Here is a 21,106-nt window from a genome sequence, read left to right on the forward strand (position 1 = left end):
AATTAAAATGTAGCTCTTTTAACCCAAAATGGGGAAAAACAATAAGCCCTGGGCAAGTCCTGCTCTCCCTCGATGGGCACCAGGGTGTCCTGGGCAGACCCGTCCTGCTCCTCGCCGCGGAGCCCCAGCTCGGGGGAAGTTGTCTGCAAATTTCATCCTGGAAAAAAAAAAAAAAACAAACCCACAACATGATGTCATTGATGTCATTGGCTTTCTGGTGTAGCCCGCGGCGCCCCTCCACCTGCCGCGGGCGCTGCTTGGCCGGGAGCCTCGGCAGGAGCGGAGCCTCGGAGCGATGGTCCCAGCCCGGGCACAGCCCGAGCGCTCGGGCATCGCTGCCGCCCTCCCGGCTCCCCCGGGCTCCGGGGCGGTCAAAGCCTCTTTCACCAGCACTTCCCCACTTCCCCTAAAAGCATCACCTTGCCAGCTCCCTTCCTCCCACCAGCTGCCAGGAAAAAAAATTAGGGCAAGGACAGGGAGCGAGAGCAAAACCAATGAACTTGTTTCCAGCTTTTCCTTCGGATCAGCCGTCCAGCACCGGGAGAAAAACATTTCTCCTGTAAAAAACCTCCCCTCTCGGTGCAGGCTGCGATCCCGCCGTCCCGGGGACACGCCGGACACTCGGTCTCAACTCGGCAGCAGAAGACACCGTAAGTCCCCTACTTAAACAGTTTCCTGATTTGTTTTTGGTTTTTTTTTTTTTTTTTTTTTGTGGGGCGGTTATGCCACGGTTTAGAGGCTGAGACCGACGGGGATGGAGGAGGAGGGTGGGACAGGGGGCAGCTGCAAACAGGGGGGTTTGTGGGGGGCGCAGGCTGCGAGGTGCGGGCAGGGCGGGCACCGGTGGTGCCCGTGCCGGCGGTGCTGGGTGCCGGCAGCCCCGGGGTGCACAAAGCCCCTTTGAGCTCCGCACAGAGGAGCTGCTGATCCCCGGCCGGCCCTCGGAACCGGAATGGGCACTGCAGGGGAGGATGGAGCCCTGGGCACCCGGCAGGGCTGGCGGGGAGGGCAGCTCAGGGCTCTGGGTCTGGGACAGCTGCCCGTGGGGGCCTGGCCCCATCTGACCCCCAAAACATGGGCTGGTCCCGGCCAGCCCCCTGGGATGGGGAGCTGTGGGGAGCAGGGGGTGCCCCAGCCATCCCACGTGGGGATGGGGACTCCCTCCCTCCCAGCACGGGGCGCGGTGACATCCACGAAGCCACCGGGCTGCGCTCTCCGGGGTGGCCGCGGGAAGGCTGCGGTACGGACTGGAGGGGCGGGTGGGACCAAATGGGACCCAGTGGCACCTGCTGGCACCCGGTGGGACCCGGTGGGACGCAGAGGGACCCGGCAGGCCCTGGCAGCCCTGCAGCCGAGGCCGGCTGGCCAGGCACAATACCCCGGCCCCTCTCCTGAGCCGCCGCCGAAGCCCCTTTCCCAGCGCCGAGCGCCTTTGTCTCGCCTTTGTGATGGAAAGAGCCCCCCCTCCTAAATCACTGCCCTGACACCCCCATTGTCTCCTTCCCGGGGAGGTTTGAAGCTCCCCCCCCCTCGAGGTCAGGAATGTGGCCGGTTTCTATTGGGACGGAGGAGCAGGGCTGGGTGGGGGGCTGCGGGGTCACGCCGGCTCGGCGGGTCAGCCCGAAAACAAAACCTTTTGAAATACCTACTCTCCATCACTGCCAACATTGTCCCCTGCCAGCGGGGGCCTGGCACGGCCCCTCGACGCCTCCAGCCCGGCCGCTGCCCACCCCAGCGGTCAGCAGCTGGGGGGACAGAAGGGTATTGTGCCGGAGGGGACAGCTTTGTTTGCGGTCACAGCTGCCCCGGGCTGGGACGGGACCGACCGTCAGCCCCACCGGGGTGAGAGGAGGGAGGGACGGGAGTGCACGGTCAGTGCACTGCGGGGGGGACCCAGTCCTTGGGTACCCCTCTGTCGCTGTCCCTCCGAGCTGTGGCACTGGGGGGACACGGGGCAGCTCCCTGTTGTCCCTCTGGGTCTGCAGCCTCTCCTAGCGTTGGTTTCCTGCCTCAGTTTCCCCTTGCTGTGGGAGGTGTCCCTGTGCCCACTGACAGGTGCCTGGGGTGCCTTTGATACCCAGGGTGCTGCTGGCCCTGATGGCAGAAGATGTGGTGCAGACTGGGGAGCAAAGGGCCCATCCTGAGGCTGAGCCAGCTGTGCCACCCAGGAGGGGCAGGACTGGGCCACTGCAGGGCTTGGATGGGGCTCCAAGGGTGGCAGTGCCTTGCAGGTGGAGCAGAGCACAGATTCCTGCTCCCAGCAGCACATGAAGGACCCCCAGGAAGCCTTCACACCCCCAGGATTTCACGGGAAATCCCACCAGGAATACCCCAGTGGGTCTCCCAGTGGGTTGGGGTTTGGGGGACGCTGGCAGTGTGTCCCTGCCCCATTTACAGGGGCACAAATCTCCCCTTCCCCACAGCCAGGATGAGAATGCTGCTCCCATCAGCTCCCCCAGCTCCTCTGGCACAGCCTCTCTTGGGTGGGCCAGAATCCCCCCGGGTGGCCAAAATCCCTCCCAGGATGGCCCAAATCCCCCCACGATGGCGTAAATTCCCCTGCATTTTTCTGTGTGGGAAGATCTGTGGGTTTTGCTCGCTGCAGAAGCAGCCTGGGAGGAGGAAAGTGGAGCAGAGCCCGCGGATGTGATGGGTTTAGCAGAGACCTGGAAGGAAAACGCAGCTGAGAGGGGAGCACTGGCCTCCTGAGCTACCCAACAGCTGGGAGGTGGGGAAAACATCTGGAACAGCTGGAGTGGTGCAGGATGAGGGGCTTGCAGAGCAGAGGGTGTGGTGGATTCACAGGCACTCCCTTGGCTCCAGAGTTCCCCCTGGGCAGGCACTTGCTGGGAGGCTGAGAAGCAGGGGGGAGGGCTCTGTGCCTCAGTTTCCCCACAGGAGACAGAGCTGATGTTCTGAGGCTGGGTAAGCCAGGGGAGGTCTGGAGAAAGCATGTCTGGAGGGGAGAGCATCATTTGGGCAATGTCACAGCCTGGGAATGGGGACCCTTGGGAGTACCATGGACTTTGGGCAGCTAGTTGGGTGCCCAGGATGTTTTTTCTTGTGAAAAAAGATTAATAAAAATTTTTTGTTGACCAAGGGACTTGTAGTGGCCTTGGCCATGAACACACACTGAATTTCTGCATTTATAGATACACATATATACATACATGTCTTTATATATTTGCCTTTTGCAGCCAAGGTTGAGCCTTTTAAAGCAGAAAAATAGGACCTTTGAGGAAACTGGAGCTTTTCAAAGCTTTGCTGAAAATCCTAGAAAATTTCAAGGAAGGGGCGGGGAGAGGTGGGAAGTAACCAAAATCCTCATCCCTGGGTCCAAGAGCAACTTTTTCCTGTAAAAAAAAACCCAAACATACTCCTGTAAACTTTGTGCAGGGCTGCTCCTGCCTGGAGCCTTGGGGATGGAGGTGTTTTCCAGGCAGGATGCTTGCAGGCTGATGCTGGCTCTGTACTGCAGGTATCCCCATGAGTGCACGGAGCTGTGAGATGTCCTGAGCCCCCTGGGGACACCCTGGGCCCTGTGGGGACCTGCCAGCTGCCTTCCTGGGGCACAGGAGCTGTCACAGCCCATGTTAGCAGCGTGGTGCACATGGAGATGCTGAGCCACATCACAGAGCTGGGTGGGCTGTCACCCTGAGGGGCACACAGCAGGAGCCCTGACAGGAATCTCCGTGTCCCCCCTTCTCCCCGAGCTCACCCAGGGTTGTTTTTGCCCCAAACTGCCCATAAGGTGCCTCTTGGCCATCAGTGGGCTCTGAGGGTCCATTGTGAGCAGCCAGGATGTGAGGGGAAGGCAGATTGCAAAGGCAGGGATAATTCTGACCCCAGCAGAGCTTGGGAGGGCAGGCACAGGGTGCTCTGTCCCTCTGCCACTCCCAGCCTGTGTGCAGCACATTTCACTGGCCCGTGCCTCAGTTTCCCTGTGTCACAGGGGCAGCCCCCCTTCCTCTGCCTGCTTTGGGGGTGAAGGGGCTTGGGAAGGGCAGTGCCACCCTCTCTGCTCTGGAACCCACGGCTTGGGAGTGTTGTGAGGGCTCTACAGGGCAGTGGGGCCGTGGCTGTGCTTGGCTGGCTGAGCTGTGTGGGGTGCCAGGGGAAGGGCAGGTCCAGCTGGGACCCTGAGGGACAATGCAGAATGCAGGGATGTGGGGATATCAGGATGAAGAAGGGAAGGGATGCAGGGATGGAGACATGGAGAGATGAAGAAGAAAAGAAAGAAGAAAGAAAAGGGGATGAAAGAACGGAGGGGTGAAGGGCTGGAGGGGTGTGGGGATCAGGGATATAGGGATGATGGAAAGCAGGGATGAAGAAAGGCAGGGAGAGAAGGTTGTAGGGACGTGGGGATCGGATGCAGCTCGGGCCGAGCCCGGGCTCCCCGCCGAGGGCCGGGAGGGGGCAGCAGCGGCCGGGGCTGCGGGGGCGGTGCCGGGGGTGTCCCCGAGGGCCGGGGGGTGTCCCGGGGCATTCCCGCTGCTCTGCCGCCCTTGCTCCGTCCCGGGCTGCGGGGCTGCCCCTCGTTCAGCCTCACGGCTGGGTCCCGACACGGACACGGGTGGGTCCGGCCCTGCTGGGCTCTGCTGGGCTCTCGGGCTCCTGTCCCTTCCCGCAGCTCCTCCATGGCTGGGAATTCCCGGCTGCGCTGGCGCCGAGCCCTTCCCGAAATACTTGTCCGAGCCGGGGCTGTAAACAGCATTTTTCTCTCCTCGCAGTCACTGCCGGGTCCTGTGAGTCCCCCGCTCTCTGTTGGTTCTTTCAGGTGTTCTGGATTGTTCACTTCCCGACCCTTCTGCTGCACCCCGATGGAGCCCCGGAGGGACACGGAGCCGGCGACAGCAGCTGCCCGGGCACCCCTGACCCTGGCACGGGTGGGCACAGTTCGGCCTCGTGTGGCACCCACCCGTGCCTCAGCAGGGCTCGGTGCCAGCGCAGTGAGAGGGGCCGGCATCGCTGTGGGGAGCAGCAATGTCTCCTGGCGGAGTCACTGCCCGCCCTGCAGGACACGAGCACCCCCAGGCCTGCGCTGCTCCGGGAGCTGACGGATGTATTTATGGATTGGGTGGAAAACCAGAAGGATTGGTCAAACATCCCACAGGCCCCGGGCCTGCCCCTGCCCGCGGCTCGGACACGTCGCAGACACGCCTGAGGGCCTGGGAATGGCCAGCCATGGGGACAGCCTGGGGGGACACGGCTCACAGGGGTGGGCTGCCCTGGTGAGGACGGCAGCCAGAACCCCCACTCGCCATGCAAGCCCCCCTCAGCCACAAACCTCTCTGGCCATGATCCCTTGTCCATGAGCCCCCTGGCGATGCTGCCCCCGGGAACCCTTGGCCATATTGCCGCAAACCATAACCCCCCTCTCCATCCCATTGCCCACCCACCCGTGGGGACCCGCCCGTGTACTGTGGGGATGCCCTGGAGCATCCTCGGGAGCGGCTCCCGGGGTGTCCCCGCTCTGTCGGCCCCCAGCCATGGGCTCTGCGGGGCTCTGCACCGATTTCGGTTCTATTTAAGGCTGCCCGACCCAGCCCGGCCCCCGGGGCTCGCTGCGGCGGCGGGGCCGGGCCGGGGCCGGGGGCGGGGGGTGCGCTGAGCACGGCGGGTCCCAGCCCGCCCCTTCCCCGCCCGCCGCCTCCGCCATGGGCGCCGCGGGCCCGCTCTGCGCCCTCCTCCTGCTCCTGGCCACCGGCACCGGCACCGACACCGGCACCGGGCCGGCCCCACCGCGCCTGGTGCTCGCCCTCCTGGCCCGGAACGCGCAGCACTCGCTGCCGCACTGCCTGGGAGCCCTGGAGCGCCTGGACTATCCCGCGGGCAGCATCGCCCTGTGGTGAGGCTGCGGGACCCCGGGGAGCGGGCAGAGAGTGGCACGGGTCTTGTGGGAGAACAGGGCTGTGGGGAATGGGCATCGCGGGGGAGCCGGGATGCTGCAGCCACAGGGACGGCGGGGAGCCCCGGGGAACGGGGATGGAGGGGGAAGGCGGGTCCGGGGATTAGGGGAGGCTGTGAGGGGAATGGAGAGCCGAGGATAGCAGGGACCCGGAGGAAAACGCGGGAGAGTGGGGGAACTGGGGGCTCTTGGGTGCACAGAACAGATTCGAAGGAATGGGGAACTGCGGGGGAATGGGGATCTTTAGGGGAAAGGGACCTTCGGGAGGAACAGGGACCTCGCTGGTGGCAGCGTCCCCAGCCCCACAATGCGAGGGGTGGCTCTGCCCCGTGTGTGGGACCCCGCAGGGCAGCGGGAGGGGCTCGGGCTGCCCCTCGGTGCAGGGCTGGACCCCAGCCTTTCCCCTGACGGAGCCTTGGGGCTCATGAGAGCGGGGACCCCCGGGCACAAGGGGATTCTGCATCACTGGGACAGGCGCTGCCGTCCCCGTCCCCGCCGGGCTCACCCTCGGGCTCCCTTACCCAAATTCACCCCCAAGCCCCTTTTACCATGCCGGGGGTTGGCTGGAAGAGGAGTCTCCTGTCTCCTCGCCGCGCCACTGCCGTCTGTCGCCTGAACTTGTCGGAAACTTTTCTGCAGCTGCTTTGGCGGGGGAGCTGAGGCGGGGGATCCTGCAGGGCTGGGGCGGGGGTCGGCTGCAGGCAGGGGAAGGGGGGTCCTCACCTTTACCCGCTGCACCCCCGGGATCCCCCGGCTGCAGGACCCTGCAGGGTGTTTCAAGAGCAGCCCGTGGAGCTGGGGGGATACAGATCCTGCCTTCTCCCCTCAATCTGTCAAATCCCCATGACACCAGTGCCTGGGGGATGTCCCGGGGTCTTTGACTGGTCGAGGAGTGTGGGAGCTCGGGGTTTGGCCCAGTGCAAGGTGGGCTCAGCTCTGTCTGTGCTGGGCTCCCTGTGAACATTGTTCTGGGGATGGGTGGGAGAGTTGGGAATGGTGATGGTGCCCAGCAAGGGAATGTTCGGGAAGGGAGGTTTTTTGCTGCTGATATTTTGCTGTTGAGTCCTTTCCTCTCGCTGCTGGAACACTGGGATGCACAGGGGTACTGTGGGGTGCAGCGACAGGGGGACAAAGCTGCTATGCTGCAGTGCTCGTGGTGGGCAGTCCCAAGGCTGGGGTGAGGAGAACAGTCCAGGGCTGCCACTGGGATGCAGGGTGGGAGCTGTGGAACAGCCTGGCTGGCAGTGGCACCGAGGAAGAAATTACCAGTTAGTGTTCTCTCTCCTGCCTGCACAGCCCTGGTTCCTTCAAATTACACGTTACATTCCCAGCAAGTCTGTCATTGGCTCAGTCTTTTGGTCCCATGAGCATTTCTAGTGCAGGGTGAGGTCCTGATTGTCCCTTGAGGAGGACCCCCAGAGGCTGATGTCCCCTTACCCCAGGTGTGCAACAGACCACAACTCGGACAACACGACAGCAATGCTGCAGGAGTGGCTGGGGGCCGTGGGGAAGGACTATCACTCGGTGGCCTTGAAGGTGCAAGAGGAGCCCAGGTGAGGCTGGATGGGGGCAGGTGTGGGCTGAGGGGCTCCTGGAGCAGCATCAACCCTCCCTGGCCAGTGACCAGGAGGAGCTCAGCGGAGTGGGGCTGACTCAGCCTGCTAGCACAAACAGCCTGCACCGAGTTTGTGCATTCCCAGGGAGTGAGGTTAACCCCTGCCTCCCCCTGCCCAGCTTCTACCCTGATGAGCTTGGTCCCAAGCACTGGAGTGACAAACGCTATGAAAACGTGATGAAGTTGAAGCAGGAAGCTCTCACCTACGCCCGGGAGCAGCAGGCAGACTACATCCTGGTAAGGGACTTGGGGCACTGGTGGCGTGGGGGCTGAGGTGGGCTTCTCCATGTCTCCAGAACCTGTGCTGTCTCTGCAGTTCATGGACACTGACAGCATCCTGACCAACAACCAGACCCTCAAGTTCCTCATGGCACAGAACAAGTCAGTGGTGGCCCCCATGCTGGACTCGCAGACCTTCTACTCCAACTTCTGGTGTGGCATCACACCCCAGGTGGGTCCCCAGAAATCCCTGGAGAATGAGACAGCCCCGTGGTGGAGGAGCTCTCTGCCATGGAGCACTGTGGGGTGTGATACCGCAGGGGTTCTATCGCCGCACACCCGACTACTTCCCCACCAAGAACCGGCAGCGCCGGGGCTGCTTCCGCGTGCCCATGGTCTACGCCACCTTCCTGATCGACCTGCGCAAGGAGGACACCTCGCACCTGGCTTTCTACCCACCCCACCCCAACTACACCTGGGCCTTCGATGACATCATTGTCTTTGCCTACTCCTGCCAGGAGGCTGGTGAGGGTGGTGGGGGTTTTGGGGGTGCAGGGGCTGGGGGGGTTGTGCTGCTCACCTGTCTCATCTGGCAGGTGTGGAGGTCCACGTATGCAACCAGCATCACTTTGGTTACATCAATGTTCCTGTGAAGGCCCACCAGACGCTGGAGGATGATCATGCCAACTTTGTGCATCTCACGCTGGAGGCCATGGGTGAGTGCCCATGGGTGGAGAGGTCCTGGAGGCCTCCAGGTCCTGACAGGGCTGTCAGCCCCAGCTCCCAGCCAGGGGAATCTGGGCTCCACTGTCTCCTCTCTCCACAGTGGATGGTCCCCCCATGCAGCGCTCCAGGCACATTTCTCTCCTGCCCAGGCCGCTCACAAAAATGGGCTTTGATGAAGTAAGTGCTCAGTGGAGCTGCTCATGTTCCCCTGTCCATCCCTCTGGTTGTGTCCATCTCTCTGACTGCATCTATCCATGACAAAGGCTGAGCCTCTGTCCCCATCCTGCAGTAGCCTGTGTGTCCCCCATGACAACATGTCCCATTGTTGGGGCTCTCCTCTTCCCAGATCTTCTTAATCAACCTGGTGCGGAGGCCAGACCGGCGGCAGCGAATGCTGGCATCCCTGCAGGAGCTGGAGATCATTCCACGGGTGGTGGATGCTGTGGATGGCAGGTGACCATGGGGAGACCACTCAGCCAGTCCCCTGGTGTCACCGTGGGGAGGGGACAGGGAGTGTCTGGTGGGACATCTCGGTGATGCAGCCCCTTGCCTTGCAGCACCCTCAACAGCAGTGACATCAAGGTGCTGGGTGTGGACTTGCTACCCGGGTACTACGATCCCTTCTCCGGCCGCACGCTCACCAAGGGCGAGGTCGGCTGCTTCCTCAGCCACTACAATATCTGGAAGGAGGTATGGGGCCACAGCGGCCACGGGGTCCCTAAGGGCCACCAGCAGTGGGCAGGGACCCTGTGAGCATCACGGATGTCTGGAGGACCTGGGGAGAAGGGGTGTCCTGCAGGGTCAGTGGCCCCAGTATGGCCCAGAGCAGTGCTGGGATGGGCTGGCACCTCTGTCCCCTCTCCCAGATCGTGTCCCGGGGGTTGGAGAGGTCGGTGGTGTTCGAGGATGACGTGCGCTTCGAGGCTGCCTTCCCAGCACGGCTGCAGCGGCTGATGGACGAGCTGGAGAGGGCACAGCAGGACTGGGACCTCATGTAGGTGCTGGGGCCAGGGGGATGTGGGGTGGGGGGCCCCAAGGCTGGCTCTCATGGCTCCCTGGCCACCCCACAGCTACCTGGGGAGGAAGCAGGTGAATGACGAGGATGAGGCGCCTGTGGAAGGTGTGCGGAACCTGGTGGTGGCCGGGTACTCATACTGGACGCTGGCCTACGCCATCTCCCACCATGGGGCACAGAAGCTGCTGGCCACCAAACCCCTCTCCAAAATGCTGCCCGTGGATGAGTATCTGCCCATCATGTATGACAAGCACCCCAAGTAAGGAGCAGATTGTGCAGGAGGGTGCTGGCCTGGCCATGCCAGTGTGGGACAATGTGTTTCTTCTCTGCCGTCACCACCTCACCCAGTTCCCCCCTTGCAGGCGTTACTCATGCTGGAGGAAAACATCTGTAGCATGAGCTCACTCTCAGCTCGCCGCTGCCTGGCCTCTGGCTGCTGGAAAATGGCCCTCTGCCAGCATGGGGTGGGGGAATGGGAACGGAGCTGGGGCTTGGTGTGGGCCCTGCACAGGGTTTTGGCCCCATGGCAAGGGGCAGGGAGCAGCCCCCTGTACCCTAGTGCTGGGGGGCTGTGCGGTTTCCTGCCCCTGGTTGGGGGTCTCAGCCCCGATTTGGAGCCCTTTCATGCCCCTCTCTGGGGTGGGGGTCAGTGGAAAGGCTTTGTCTGGGGAGGGGGAAGCAATTTAGGGGGTGAATGAGCACCAGTGGGTGGGTGGGTGTCCTGGGAGAGAAGGGATTGGGAAACCCAATGAGCAGGATGGAGAAAAACATGGATCGGGCATGTAAAAGGCAGGCTGGAGGTGGACGGAGGAACAGATTAGGGCTCTGGACATGCACCAGCAGCAGCTGGAAGCCCCCTGCTTGCAGGCATAACAGCACCAGACAGCTCTGTCTCAGGGCCAGCTGGATGCTGTGCCAGAGACCCACTCTGTGCCAAGAGCCGGCCCCAGCTGGTGGGGAGCCACAGGTCCTGTCCTCTCTGTAATCCCTCCACAGTCCCTGCCCAGCGTTCCCCGGCTCCGTGCCTCATACCCCACATCCCTCCCTATTCCCTGCCCTGCATGGAGCCTTCCCTGGGTGGTTGATTTGATTTTCCCAGTGCTTTTTCTCTTCTGTAAGCCAGTTTTTTCTCTCGGGTCTGCTCCCCTTTCCCCAGCGAGGATTACAAGCGGCACTTCTCCCCACGGGACTTGCTGGTGTTTTCAGCTCACCCCCTCCTGGTTTATCCCACTCACTACGCTGGGGACAGCAACTGGCTGAGTGACACCGAGACCTCCACCATCTGGGATGATGATGCCAAGAAGACTGACTGGGCTGGCTCACAGAAGACACTGAGGGACTCACGGGGCAGCGCTGGCCACCTCCGCTCCACGGCCCGTGACGAGCTCTGATGGTGAGCAAGGCTGTGAGACCCAGGCACAGGGGACAGAGCAGCTGGGGAGTGTCTCCCTGCATGTGCCATGTTCAGATGTGTCCCACATGCCTAGCTTGTTTTTGTCATGGGGCAGCAGCTCTCCCTGTCAGACTCAAAACATCGGGAAACAGAGACCAGACTGTCTCTTCCAGGTGGGGAAAGGGGTGGGGACACAGATGTCCCATGTGGGGCTGCACTGGGCTGGAGGGGATATGGGAACAGGGCCCTCCATCTCCCTGAGTCCATGCTGCTCCCCAGCCCCTCAGATGAGGAAGGGAGAACGCTCCTTTTCCTGCTGCAAAAGTGTGGAAAGAGCTGGGGCATCTCCCAGGGGAACGTTTCAGCCCAGCACTGCTTGCTCCCCTCAGAAGTGGGTCTCCTTGGGGCTGTGGCCATGCAGGCAGGCAGGCAGGCAACCCACACTGGCTCAGCCCCAGGGCAGCATGGACACAGTTAATGCTGGCTCAGACTTTCCCTGCCTGAGGTTGCTTGTCCTGGCAGCAGAAGTGCCCTGGGAGCTGCCAGACCGGGGGAGGCTGGAACAGAGCCCTCCCACTGCCTCGCTGCAGGCGTGAACACGCTGGGGCTGCTCCTGCCGTGACCGCTGATGTCTGTGTCCGTGCCTCCTAGGGATGAGGGACTGTGATCCAGCTGGGAGCACCATGGGCAAGGACCTTTTACTGCCCTCTCCCACTCAGGAGATGCAGCTGCCCTGGACAGAGCCCCACAGGGTTCTTCGAATCTGCATGTGACAAATCCACCCAAGGCAGGATTTGCCCCAGGAAAGCCTTTCCCTGCCAAGTGGAGAGACCAGAGGAGCGCTGTGCTCCATCTCTGCTGAGGACACATCTCCAGGACAGTCCCAAGCGATGCCACCTCTGCCATCTCCACCAGCCTGGACTTTGGGGAGTGGACTTTGGGCTGGCACACATGGTGGCCTCCTGCCACTGACTGGGCTTGTCCCTCATGCCGTGCCTGGGTGGAAGCCCAGGGAGGATTAAAGCAGACTGACTGAGCTGATGTGCTGGGTGCTGGCATTGCCCCAAGTTGCCAGGGGTCACCTTGGTGCTGCAGGGGTGAGGGTCTGGCAGTTCCCCCAGCTGGGAACTTTGGGAATAAAATCTGTAAGGGAGAAAGAGAGGGAAGGAGAGAGGTGGGGAAGGGAGGAAGATTGAAGCTCACCATTGGGGTCTGGGTGGGAAAGGTGGGTGGCATCTTCACGGAGCTCAGCTCTCCCCTGGAGGGGAGGTGATGGAGCAGCAGGTGGAGGCCTTGTTAGCAGACACCCTGAGAGATGTCTGAGACTGCAAGGGATTCAGGAAAGCATCATTTGGGGCAGGTTGAACAGCTACAGCAGAGGCCTTTGGAAGGAAAACAACCAGCTGCAGATCACACGGGACCTGAAGAGCCAAGTGGATCTCCTGGAGAACAGGGAGGAGAAGGCCAAGTGCCTGTTCTGTAAGTGCAGGGTCCCAGCCAGTGTAGACTTGGGTGAGGAAGGGATGACAGGTTGGGCACACTTTTGCTTCCCAGCTTTTCCCCTGGCCCAGGCAGCCTCAGTGCTCCAGGAGCTGGGGATGGAGCAGAGGAATGTCTGGTGCCAGCTGGAGCAGAGCATGGAAGCAACAGAAACACTGTGGTATACGTCAGCCAGCAAGTGTCCCGTGCTTGTTCCATCCTGCTGGGATGCAGGAGAGGAGCTGCCTTTGCTGGGTGTCTCAGTGTTCCTGGGTACAGAGCTGGGCAGGACATGCTGGCACACCCAGGACTCTGGGACACAGCGGTGGTGAGGACACACTGCCTCAGTCTGTGCTCTCCACGAGACCTGCAATGGGCCTGCGGGAAGCCAGAACTCCTGCAGCTGTTGGAAACTCCACAGTTTCAGCCAAAACCACTGAACTCAAAAACATTGTGAGGCCAGCCCTGCTGCAGCTCAGTCAGAGCAGCATGCTATGGGATTCCAGGCTCTCCGTGCTTGCCAGTTTCTCATCAAAGCTGAAGTGCCTTTGGACTCTACAGAGCTAGCTCCTATTGCTCCCCATTTCTCACTAGAAGCCTCCCTCCAGGCTGTGCTGGTCAAACAGGGATGGGAACACGGATTTGAGCTGCAGCGCCAAGGACAACCCAAGCTTGGCAAGCGGCGCATGGAAGAGAGGCAGGAGCAGGCCAGAGTCAGGGTGAGGGTTTATTTAATTCCTGTGCCAAACTGAGGCACGGAGCCTCTGCAGGGATTCAAGTGGGACACGAGCTGCCTGGATTGGTGTGGCCATGGAAGGAGGCTGCCCCAGCTCCCAGCCAGGCTGGGCCAGCTCTGCTCCAGCTCCCTGGTCAGTCCGGAGTGCCTGCAGCACCCTGTCCATCAGCCAAAGGGTCCTGGGGGTTTGTGTCAGCCCCTGTCCCCTGGCTCTGCAGGTGCTCGGCTCTGGATGTGCTCCAGCAGGCAGGTCACTGCCTGGGCCAGGATCTGCTCCAGCTTCTCCCTCTCCCCAGCACTGAACGGAGACAGGACATAGTTAGGCACTGTCACGTCACCCTCTGGCCGCCCGATGCCAATCCTGAGCCGGGTCATCTCCTGGGGAGGAAGGGAGAGAGCTGGGGGAGCTTCCCCTCAAGTGTGCAGGCAGAGTTAGGCACAGTGACAGTGCTGAGAGTGGGGCTGGGCAGCAAGAGAACAGCTCCTCATGTTTTCCAGGTGGTTTTGAGTGCTTGCTCCAAGAAACATAATTTTGGAAGAGGCTTTAGCTGAGCCGTGCCGAGATCCCAGGCTCCTGCCAGGCCTGGCAGAGGCACTCCAGCTAATTGTTTCCATGTCCTCCATGGCGGCCAAACAGACAACAGCCCTCCAGGATGACGGGGAAGGAGAAAAGGGGGAGAAAGGAGCAGGGGCTTGTCTAAGAGGAATCAGAAAAATGGGACTGGGGGAACAAGCCATGCATTGAGGGGGGCACAGGATTGATCCCCTTCACCTGACACCTACTCACGTTGGACTGCAGAGCACTGATGCAGGATTGGACCCCATTGTGTCCCCTTGGGAGAGAAAGAGAAAACCCACACTTAGTTTGTAAGAGACACCCTCCCCATATAGCCCTGGTCTCCTCCTACAGGAATGTGGGAACGTGGTCCCAGCCAAGGGCTGCAGTCCCCATGTCCTGGTTCTGCAGGAACATCCAGCCCTGGGGGCTCAGAGCAGTTGGCTGGGGGATTTATGGAAGCAGGGCTGGGACAGCACTGTTCTGTGTGTGTCAGCTCTTGCCACAGCTGGTGCATGTGTGACTGAGCACTGGGGCCCAGCACTGTACCTGCCCCATCCCGCAGTGGAAGCTTTCCTAGGTTAAATGTCTGGTGCTGGGCAGGCACAGTGGAGGCAGAGTGCTATAAAAAACCCATGTGGGCTGAATCCAGCCCATAGCTGCTTCCAGGAGGCTCCCTGCCCTCCCTGCCAGGGCAGGAACTGGGAGGCTGCCCAAACAGCCAGCTGTTGCCTCTGCAATAGATCGAGTCCAGGACAAGAGCTGAAACATTGCAAGGCTGGAGCCAAGAACAGCCCATGAACGTGTATGGGCATGTTAAAGCCTCAAACCAGCTGACACCATCAGGGAGCTGGGGCTACCCCATACCTTGCGCTGCCTCCCAGCTTGATGGCCACCTTGCCCAGGGCCTTGTCCAGGTCGTCGTGAACCAGGTAAATGTCTCCGGGGCCAAGGCTGTAGATCTCAGCTTTGGAAACAGAAATACAACCTAAGAAATGAGGGGAGACAGACTCACCAGGCCCTGACTCTGCAGAGTGGGGCTGTAGTGAGCCATGGAGGGCAAGGAGACAGCAGGGCTGTCACAGGGGGCTGGTGCCACTAGAGGCTCTGGGGCTGACCCAGTTGCTCACCAGCACTGGCAACGCTGAGCCCATTGAGGTTCATGAACCTCCGTGGCTTGAGCAGCACCAGCTCCAGGCCATGGGCTGTGGCCAGGGCCACATCAGCACAGCACCGTTTGTCCACTCGCCAGCCCTCAGCCACTGCCAGCTGCCGGGCCAGCCGGTCCAGCACCTCCATGCCCACGCTGTGCCGTGTGCCTCGCATCCCGTAGTTGCCCAGGCCGGCCACCTGCATGCCAGCTGTCAACAGGGCTCTGACGGGCCACCATGAGGCCCCTGGCCCCTGCACGGGCCTGATCCCCTCCAGCATGGCTCACAGCTGCTCCCTCCATGCTCCCCGCAGCTCGCCGGGTCCTCACAGCCTCGATTCCCACAGCATTCCCTTCAGTCCCTCTTCCCTCGGTGCCTCCCTCACAGCCCTGATCGTGCTGCCGGTGCTCGCCCATGACCTGATCCTCCCCGGCACTGCCCTCACAGCCCCGCTCCGTCTGCTCGATTGAAAGTCCTGATCCACCCTGTTCTCCTCACAGCCCCGTTCCCCCGTTCACTCTCACAGTCCAGCTCCATGTGCCCCCCTCACAGCCCCGTTCCCCGTATTCCCTTCACAGTCCATCTCCATGTGCTCCCCTCACAGCCCCGTTCCCCTGACAGTCCAGCTCCCCCCGTTCCCCTCACGGCCTCCCCGCCCTCGCTCCCCCCGCCCTCACCATGGCGCGCGGCCCCGCCCGCCCCACGAGGGCTCGCGCGCTCCCCGCCACCTCCGCCGCCAGCATCGCCCTCCTTGCCCGCCTAACGTCACTGCCCCGCGCCGCTCAGCGCCCCGCCCACATCGCCATCTTGGTTACGGGCAGCGCCGCCATCTTTCTAGCGGGCGGCGGGGCGGTGTCACGGGCGGTGTCGTGGGTGGTTTCGCGGTGTCGGGGGCGGTGTTGCCGCTGTGATAATGCCCCGCGGGCTGGCTGGTACTGGAGGTGGTAGTGGTGGGGACGGCGAGGCGCGTTAACGGGGGGCCGCGGCCTAGGAACCCGCCCCTCTCATCGAGACGACCGCGAGGAGCTCTGCAGAGGGTCCCCGAGGGACTCGCAGGAGCAGCAAATGCCCAGCACTGGGCCCCGCGGTTTGTGTGTCGGTGCCCGTTCCGTCTCCACTCACTCTGCCAGCAGGGCACAGCTCTGTTCCAGGGCACCGGGACAGTTCCCCAGCCCAGCAGCACATCGCTGTGCTGGAAATTGGAAATCTTCCAAGTTCTTCCACACTACTCGCAGGAATTCATGTAAACACTTAAACTGTTTCATTCTTATAATATTTATTTTAAAATTAGAAATTCGTATTTTTGCAAGAGGCAGAATTTTTGCCTCTGTCTTTGGGCCAGCTCTTGGGCAGCCTTTGGGTGGTGTCTAAAATCCCCAAAGCTCAGGGCCTGGAGCTGGCATGGTCCCCAAGCACTGGCAGCTCATTTCCATACAGGGAACAAGCAGAGCTTTGGAAGATATGCAAAGTGCCCTTACACCCACCCCTTGAGCAGGTTGTTCCTAGAGAGTGAATGACTCTGGTTCCCCTGACCTCTTATTCCATAACAGCACAGAGGGCATTAAAATCAGGGCAAAAGCCAGGCTGTGCATCCCCTGCTTGGCAGTCTGGAGCCCTCAGCTTCTCTAACTTGTCCCCAGGTCCCCACTGTGACAGTCTCCAGAAGCTGAATGGCTGCTGGCCCAGCCAAAGCCTGCAAGGTCTGACCAGCACAAGGATGTACAAGGAGCTCCACAGCTCATAGCACCAACTCTGCTGGAGAAACCATCAGTGAATAAAAGGAATTTTCAAAACCGTTAGCAGCACTGTGGGCTCCCCTGGAGGTAGGATGAGATCCTTCACGGCTGGTAAAACAAGCAAGAAGTCTTTTGTTGTTGTTTTCCTGGTTTGCTACAGGGAAATCCTTTGGCCCTTAGGGTAGAGATGGATGACGGGGTGGTAGGGGAGCCTGGCTCATGGCAGATCAGGTGTTCCCCTCTCCCACATTACCCCTCTCATTGGTGTTGAAGCTACCAAGCACCTATTCACAGTGAAAGGAAACTGGAATGTGGGTGGCTCTAAAACTTCCTTGAAAAGAAACCTTGGTTGCCATGTTGAGGTGTTCACAGGAGTCAGCACCAGTAGGTTGTGCCAAGGAGCTGAGGCACAGCTATGCTTAAAAAGGTTTAAAAAAACTGTTAAAAATGCTGTAAGGAAGAAATATTCTTATATGGGCTCAGAATCTTAACCTATTGGGTATCAACAGCTGCCAGAAGTGGGGAGAGCTCTGGAGGGGTGCTGCTGACAGGGTGAGAACCTCTCTGACACTGCAGACCCTCTCAGCATCTTCCCCATGTCATCACACATGTCTCAGGTGGTGGATCCACCTTTACCTGGCCAAAAGTCAATCAGTAAAGTGCTTTAAATTACATAATTTGCACCTGGTCCTGCAGCTGCATCCTGCAGCGGGCTCCTTAGAGCTGGAGAGAGCTCAGCAGGAGAGCACTTGTGCTGTGGGGAGTGACACACCATCCCCACTGCACATCCCACCAGCCCTGGCTGCTTTCCAGCTCCATGTGGATCTCAGAGAGGCCCTTGCCAGTGACTAGAAGAAAAAACTGATGCGAGAGGCCACAGTTTTGCAGCCTGTTGATGAGAATAATTTCTCCTCTTCTGGGAAGTAGGGGATGCTGTCAGCCACCTCCTGGACCACATCTGGCCGTACCTCGAGGCCTTGCTGGATGAGCTCACTGACAACACACTGCTTCACGTGGTGGTGCTTCAGTGGGAGGAAAGGCACAACAAAATCAATGAGATGCTCATTAATGATCCCAGAATTCCAGAAGCCACCTGCACAAGGAAAGGGAAAGAAGGTTTTACCTTCAGAGAAGCTCTGCAGTCCCTGCAAGTCAATGAGCTGCTTTGTGTGAAGCCAGAATACCCTGCTGAATAGAGATCTTGCTGGTTTTGAACCCATCAGTTGTCACCTCCCCCCACAAACAGAGTTTCTTCCCCCAGAAATGGAGGGATTTAGCTTGTCTAGTCAGAATTTAAGCTCTGCTCCCTGTGCTAAGGGCAATGCAAGCAGATGCAGGCAGGCAGTGGGGATCAATATAGCTCAGTGCTGTGCTGTCTGCCAGCCTCCAGCTGCAAACACACCTTGTCTCCCAAGAACTTTGCTAAATATGGACACAGGTCTGCTGGCTCAGAAGGAAGGAAACCTCAAAGGGATCACAGTTCCAGTTCCTCAAAACCCCTCTGTCCCTTTCTGGCTGCCTGGGAGGTAGCAGGTGGTGTGGGTGCCTTCCTAGAACAGGCCTGGCTGCCTGTGCTGGGCTCTGGGGCTACAGGAGGAGCTCAGCTCCATGGACTCACTCTCAGGGTTCTCAAACACGGCCTTGGAGATGGCTGGCTCCAGGTCCTGCAGGCTGATCTCCTCCCGGTCCTTGCGGGCGCGCCACAGAGCCAACGTCACGTTGTTGATCTGCTCCCCTCCTGCATTGCTGCACAAGAATGAGAGCCTTATCCACTGTGCAGCCAGGAAAACGGTGTCTCAGGTGGCACCTGACACCCACCAGCCTGCAGAGTGCAAGCCAGCAGCTCCCAGCTGCCTGGCCCAAAATAACTCCTGTAGAGGCAGCCAAATAACAAGCAGAGGAGGCTTTTTCACACTCTCCAGATCTGTCTGTTCACTGTGAGATTGCATCTCTTGGCATTTGGAGAGGCTCAAGGCTTGGAGAAGGAAAGGCAAAACAAGCCTGTGCCCTGAGGTAGGTGTGACCTGTGCCCAAACGGGCAGCAGTGAGCTGGAAGGGCCCATGGAGAGGCCTCTCTCACCTGATGAAGATGAAGATGGCTTTGCGGTAGTTGGTGCCGTACACAACCCACGAGGGCCCCAGGAACGGGATGATCACATCAATCAGGCCTGGGTGCATCTTGTCCATCTCATCAAAGAGGAACGCTGAGCGTCCACAGCTGGTCAGGTTCCCCTGGATCCAGCGCCTCAGGCTCTCCTAGGAAAAACCCCACAAGTGTGAGGCAGTGAGAGGGCCAGGAAGGCTCAAACACCCCAGAAAAGGCTGAGGCAGGAGCTCAACACAGCCAGAGGTGCTGAGAGCAGCGTGTCCCTGCACAGCACCACACACGTGGAGCTGAAACACCCAGTGCTGGGGAGGCCCCTTTATCCTGGGTTCCACACAGTGGTGTTTATCAGCTTTTTTAAACCATTGTAGGTCTTTTTATACAGATTTAAAGGAGGAGGCAGCACACTAAAGCTGGAGATTCAGACTCCTACAGCTCCCCACGTTCTTCTCGTTCCCTGTTGTATCCACAGTTCCCAACTTCTTGCCAGCTCCTGTTCTGATGTAGAAACATGTGCCTGCACTGACCCAGAACAGCTCTTTATCATGGCTGAAGGTACCTCCCAGCCCACACAAAACCACTCACATTGCCTGGGGGCATGTGAAACTCCTCACTGAAGCACTTCAGCCAGGAAGGGATTTACTTTTCCAAAAGCGTTTCCTTTAAGGACACAATACAACAAATAACTTCTCCAAATGCCCAGAAACTAAAGGTCCAGGTGTGCTGAATTCCCACTCTGCTGAAAATCTGGCATTTTGATTTCTCTCTTGTCTCAGCTCTATGAGACAGAACGGCACCATGGAGAGTCTGGAGCTGCTGCGAGGGAGCTGTGTGCTCTGTGAGGAGGGGATTACAAGTCCAGTGATATGCAGGTTTTTATAGCCATCAGGCTGTTTGGAAAGCAATGGGAAAATTTTAGTGCCTTTCATCTAAGCCAAGCACTTTTGTTTGTGTGTTCAAAGAGCTGTGTAAATATTTAAGAATGAGAACACCATCAGGGCAGGGACTGCTGTGGAGAGGACGAAAGTAATAACTGAGTATATTGCAGTTACTAGTGCATCCTTCAGCCAGTGTATGGAGCCACTCTCTCAGCTATGTTTGTCTGAGAGGGTAAAACAAAGAGCTTTTTATTCCTGCTGCACTTCAGGAAACAGCTTGAATGCATATGGACTGAGGATCAACCCAGACAGAGCCAAACCCCCCCAGTGAAGTGGCACTGCTGAGCAGTGGCCCTTACCTTGTACTGCTCTATGTGCTCAGCGTGGGGGAAATGCACGATTGGGGAGAAGTGGTGAACATAGGGGCTCTGGAGCCCGCTCTGGAAGAGGTAGCGGATGAGCATGGAGCTCACGTAGGTTTTGCCTGTTCCTGTGGAGCCGTGGAAGGACATCACGAGGGGTTTCACTGGGTTCGGGTTCTCCAGGAACCCCCTCAGCCCCTTCATCACCTGCTGCCTCACCAGGGGCTGCCCCACCAGGTTCGTGGCCAAGTCGAACTCCAGCCCTGAAACGAAGTGAAACCAGGACTTGGAGAACGCGGCTTGTCACCGCTGCATTCCCGACCCTGGGGCCGCCCCGCTGGGCCCCTCATCCCCGGATGAGGGACCCCGCTGAAAGAGACGCCCCGGGCAGGCTCCCCGGAGAGCCTCGCTGCCTGCCGGGATCCCCTCGGGCAGGCTCTCCTGGAGACCCTCGCTGGCTCCCGGGACCCCCTCCCCTGCTGCCCCCGGCCTCGGCAGCTGCGCCCCCCTCCCCTGCTGCCCCCCGGCCTCGGCAGCTGCGCCCCCCGCCCCTGAGGGTCCCCCTGCCCCAGACCCCGTTCCCGCCCGGCCGCTCCCGCTGACCGCGCAGGTCGGGCCCGAAGCCGCACTCGCAGTCCGCCGAGAAGCCGCAGCGCAGCGCCCAAAGGTCCCAGGCGGCGGCGGGGCGAGCGGCGGCCGCCAGCAGCACCAGCAGCACCCGGACCGGGACCGGGGCCGGGGCCGCTCCGGGGGCCATGGCGGCCGCGGCTTCCGCACCGCCCGCACTACAACTCCCAGCGTGCCCCGCGCGGAGGCGGGGCCAGAAAGACCCGCCATGGGGAAAGAGGCGTGGTCATGCACAAAGGGGGCGTGTTCTGTCCCATATCGCCCCGCCCCCCACCTGATCAAGGTCCCTGTCCCCCTTGTCCCCTCTGTCCCCTCGTGCTTGGGGGACCCGCGACCGTCTCGCAGAGAACAATTTCTGAAATTCAACAAATGCAGGGTCTTGCACCTGAGGAGGAACAGCCCCAAACACCGGTACCGGCTGGGGGCTGACACAGAAAGCAGCTCTGCAGAAAGGGCTGGGGGGTCCTGGTGGACAACAAGAGTGTGTGAGCCAGCAGTGTGCCCTGAGGGACAACAAGGCCAGGGGGATCCTGGGGTGGATTAGAGAGAGTATTGCCAGCTGGTCAGAGAGGTGATGATCCTGCATCTCTGCTCATACATA

The 21,106-nt window shown here is 60.3% G+C and overlaps 3 protein-coding genes across 6 annotated transcripts; 1 reads left to right on the plus strand and 2 right to left on the minus strand.

Moving 5' to 3' along the window:
* Positions 1 to 325: 325 nt before the first annotated feature.
* On the plus strand, positions 326 to 11,982 carry CERCAM (cerebral endothelial cell adhesion molecule). Its single transcript, XM_064727565.1, has 14 exons — positions 326 to 650; positions 4,778 to 5,848; positions 7,351 to 7,461; positions 7,643 to 7,760; positions 7,840 to 7,974; positions 8,063 to 8,267; positions 8,339 to 8,458; positions 8,569 to 8,645; positions 8,815 to 8,921; positions 9,026 to 9,158; positions 9,335 to 9,462; positions 9,539 to 9,742; positions 10,640 to 10,876; positions 11,528 to 11,982. The coding sequence occupies exons 2-13, from the start codon at positions 5,658 to 5,660 to the stop codon at positions 10,872 to 10,874; spliced, it is 1,764 nt and encodes a 587-aa protein (XP_064583635.1). The 5' UTR covers positions 326 to 650; positions 4,778 to 5,657; the 3' UTR covers positions 10,875 to 10,876; positions 11,528 to 11,982.
* A 1,087-nt stretch (positions 11,983 to 13,069) lies between these two features.
* PTRH1 (peptidyl-tRNA hydrolase 1 homolog) lies at positions 13,070 to 15,549 on the minus strand. Of its 3 annotated transcripts, XM_064727567.1 has the most exons (5): positions 15,476 to 15,549; positions 14,778 to 14,997; positions 14,515 to 14,614; positions 13,879 to 13,924; positions 13,070 to 13,389 (listed from the first exon to the last, which is right to left on the minus strand). In XM_064727567.1, exons 1-5 carry the CDS (start codon positions 15,539 to 15,541, stop codon positions 13,087 to 13,089), a joined length of 735 nt encoding a protein of 244 aa, XP_064583637.1. In that variant the 5' UTR covers positions 15,542 to 15,549; the 3' UTR covers positions 13,070 to 13,086. The 3 variants fall into 3 exon arrangements, with proteins under 3 accessions (XP_064583637.1, XP_064583636.1, XP_064583638.1); XM_064727566.1 differs by lacking the exon at positions 15,476 to 15,549 and having other exon boundaries at positions 14,778 to 15,447; XM_064727568.1 differs by lacking the exon at positions 15,476 to 15,549 and having other exon boundaries at positions 13,070 to 13,469; positions 14,778 to 15,447.
* Positions 15,550 to 16,057: 508 nt separating this feature from the next.
* On the minus strand, positions 16,058 to 20,646 carry TOR2A (torsin family 2 member A). Of its 2 annotated transcripts, none has more exons than XM_064727978.1 (5): positions 20,482 to 20,646; positions 19,876 to 20,141; positions 18,615 to 18,790; positions 18,153 to 18,280; positions 16,058 to 17,627 (listed from the first exon to the last, which is right to left on the minus strand). In XM_064727978.1, the coding sequence occupies exons 1-5, from the start codon at positions 20,633 to 20,635 to the stop codon at positions 17,383 to 17,385; spliced, it is 969 nt and encodes a 322-aa protein (XP_064584048.1). In that variant the 5' UTR covers positions 20,636 to 20,646; the 3' UTR covers positions 16,058 to 17,382. The 2 variants fall into 2 exon arrangements, with proteins under 2 accessions (XP_064584048.1, XP_064584049.1); XM_064727979.1 differs by having other exon boundaries at positions 20,508 to 20,638.
* Positions 20,647 to 21,106: the final 460 nt, after the last annotated feature.

Source organism: Zonotrichia leucophrys, chromosome 17 (assembly GCF_028769735.1).
Source record: "Zonotrichia leucophrys gambelii isolate GWCS_2022_RI chromosome 17, RI_Zleu_2.0, whole genome shotgun sequence".
Taxonomy (NCBI): Eukaryota; Metazoa; Chordata; class Aves; order Passeriformes; family Passerellidae; genus Zonotrichia; species Zonotrichia leucophrys.

What these genes read in the sequence shown, in the direction of transcription:
- CERCAM (XM_064727565.1), top strand. Translation starts at nt 5,658, where the DNA reads ATGGGCGCCGCGGGCCCGCTCTGCGCCCTCCTCCTGCTCCTGGCCACC. An exon ending in AGCAGGCAGACTACATCCTG is followed by an intron (nt 7,761 to 7,839) that starts GTAAGGGACTTG and finishes CTGTCTCTGCAG; the next exon opens with TTCATGGACACTGACAGCAT. An exon ending in CAGCAGGACTGGGACCTCAT is followed by an intron (nt 9,463 to 9,538) that starts GTAGGTGCTGGG and finishes GCCACCCCACAG; the next exon opens with CTACCTGGGGAGGAAGCAGG.
- PTRH1 (XM_064727566.1), bottom strand. Translation starts at nt 15,078, where the DNA reads ATGCTGGAGGGGATCAGGCCCGTGCAGGGGCCAGGGGCCTCATGGTGG. An exon ending in GCTCAGCGTTGCCAGTGCTG is followed by an intron (nt 14,615 to 14,777) that starts GTGAGCAACTGG and finishes CTGTTTCCAAAG; the next exon opens with CTGAGATCTACAGCCTTGGC. An exon ending in TCAGTGCTCTGCAGTCCAAC is followed by an intron (nt 13,390 to 13,878) that starts GTGAGTAGGTGT and finishes GTCTCCGTTCAG; the next exon opens with TGCTGGGGAGAGGGAGAAGC.
- TOR2A (XM_064727978.1), bottom strand. Translation starts at nt 20,635, where the DNA reads ATGGCCCCCGGAGCGGCCCCGGCCCCGGTCCCGGTCCGGGTGCTGCTG. An exon ending in CTTCGGGCCCGACCTGCGCG is followed by an intron (nt 20,142 to 20,481) that starts GTCAGCGGGAGC and finishes ACTTCGTTTCAG; the next exon opens with GGCTGGAGTTCGACTTGGCC. An exon ending in CGTGTTTGAGAACCCTGAGA is followed by an intron (nt 17,628 to 18,152) that starts GTGAGTCCATGG and finishes TTCCTTGTGCAG; the next exon opens with GTGGCTTCTGGAATTCTGGG.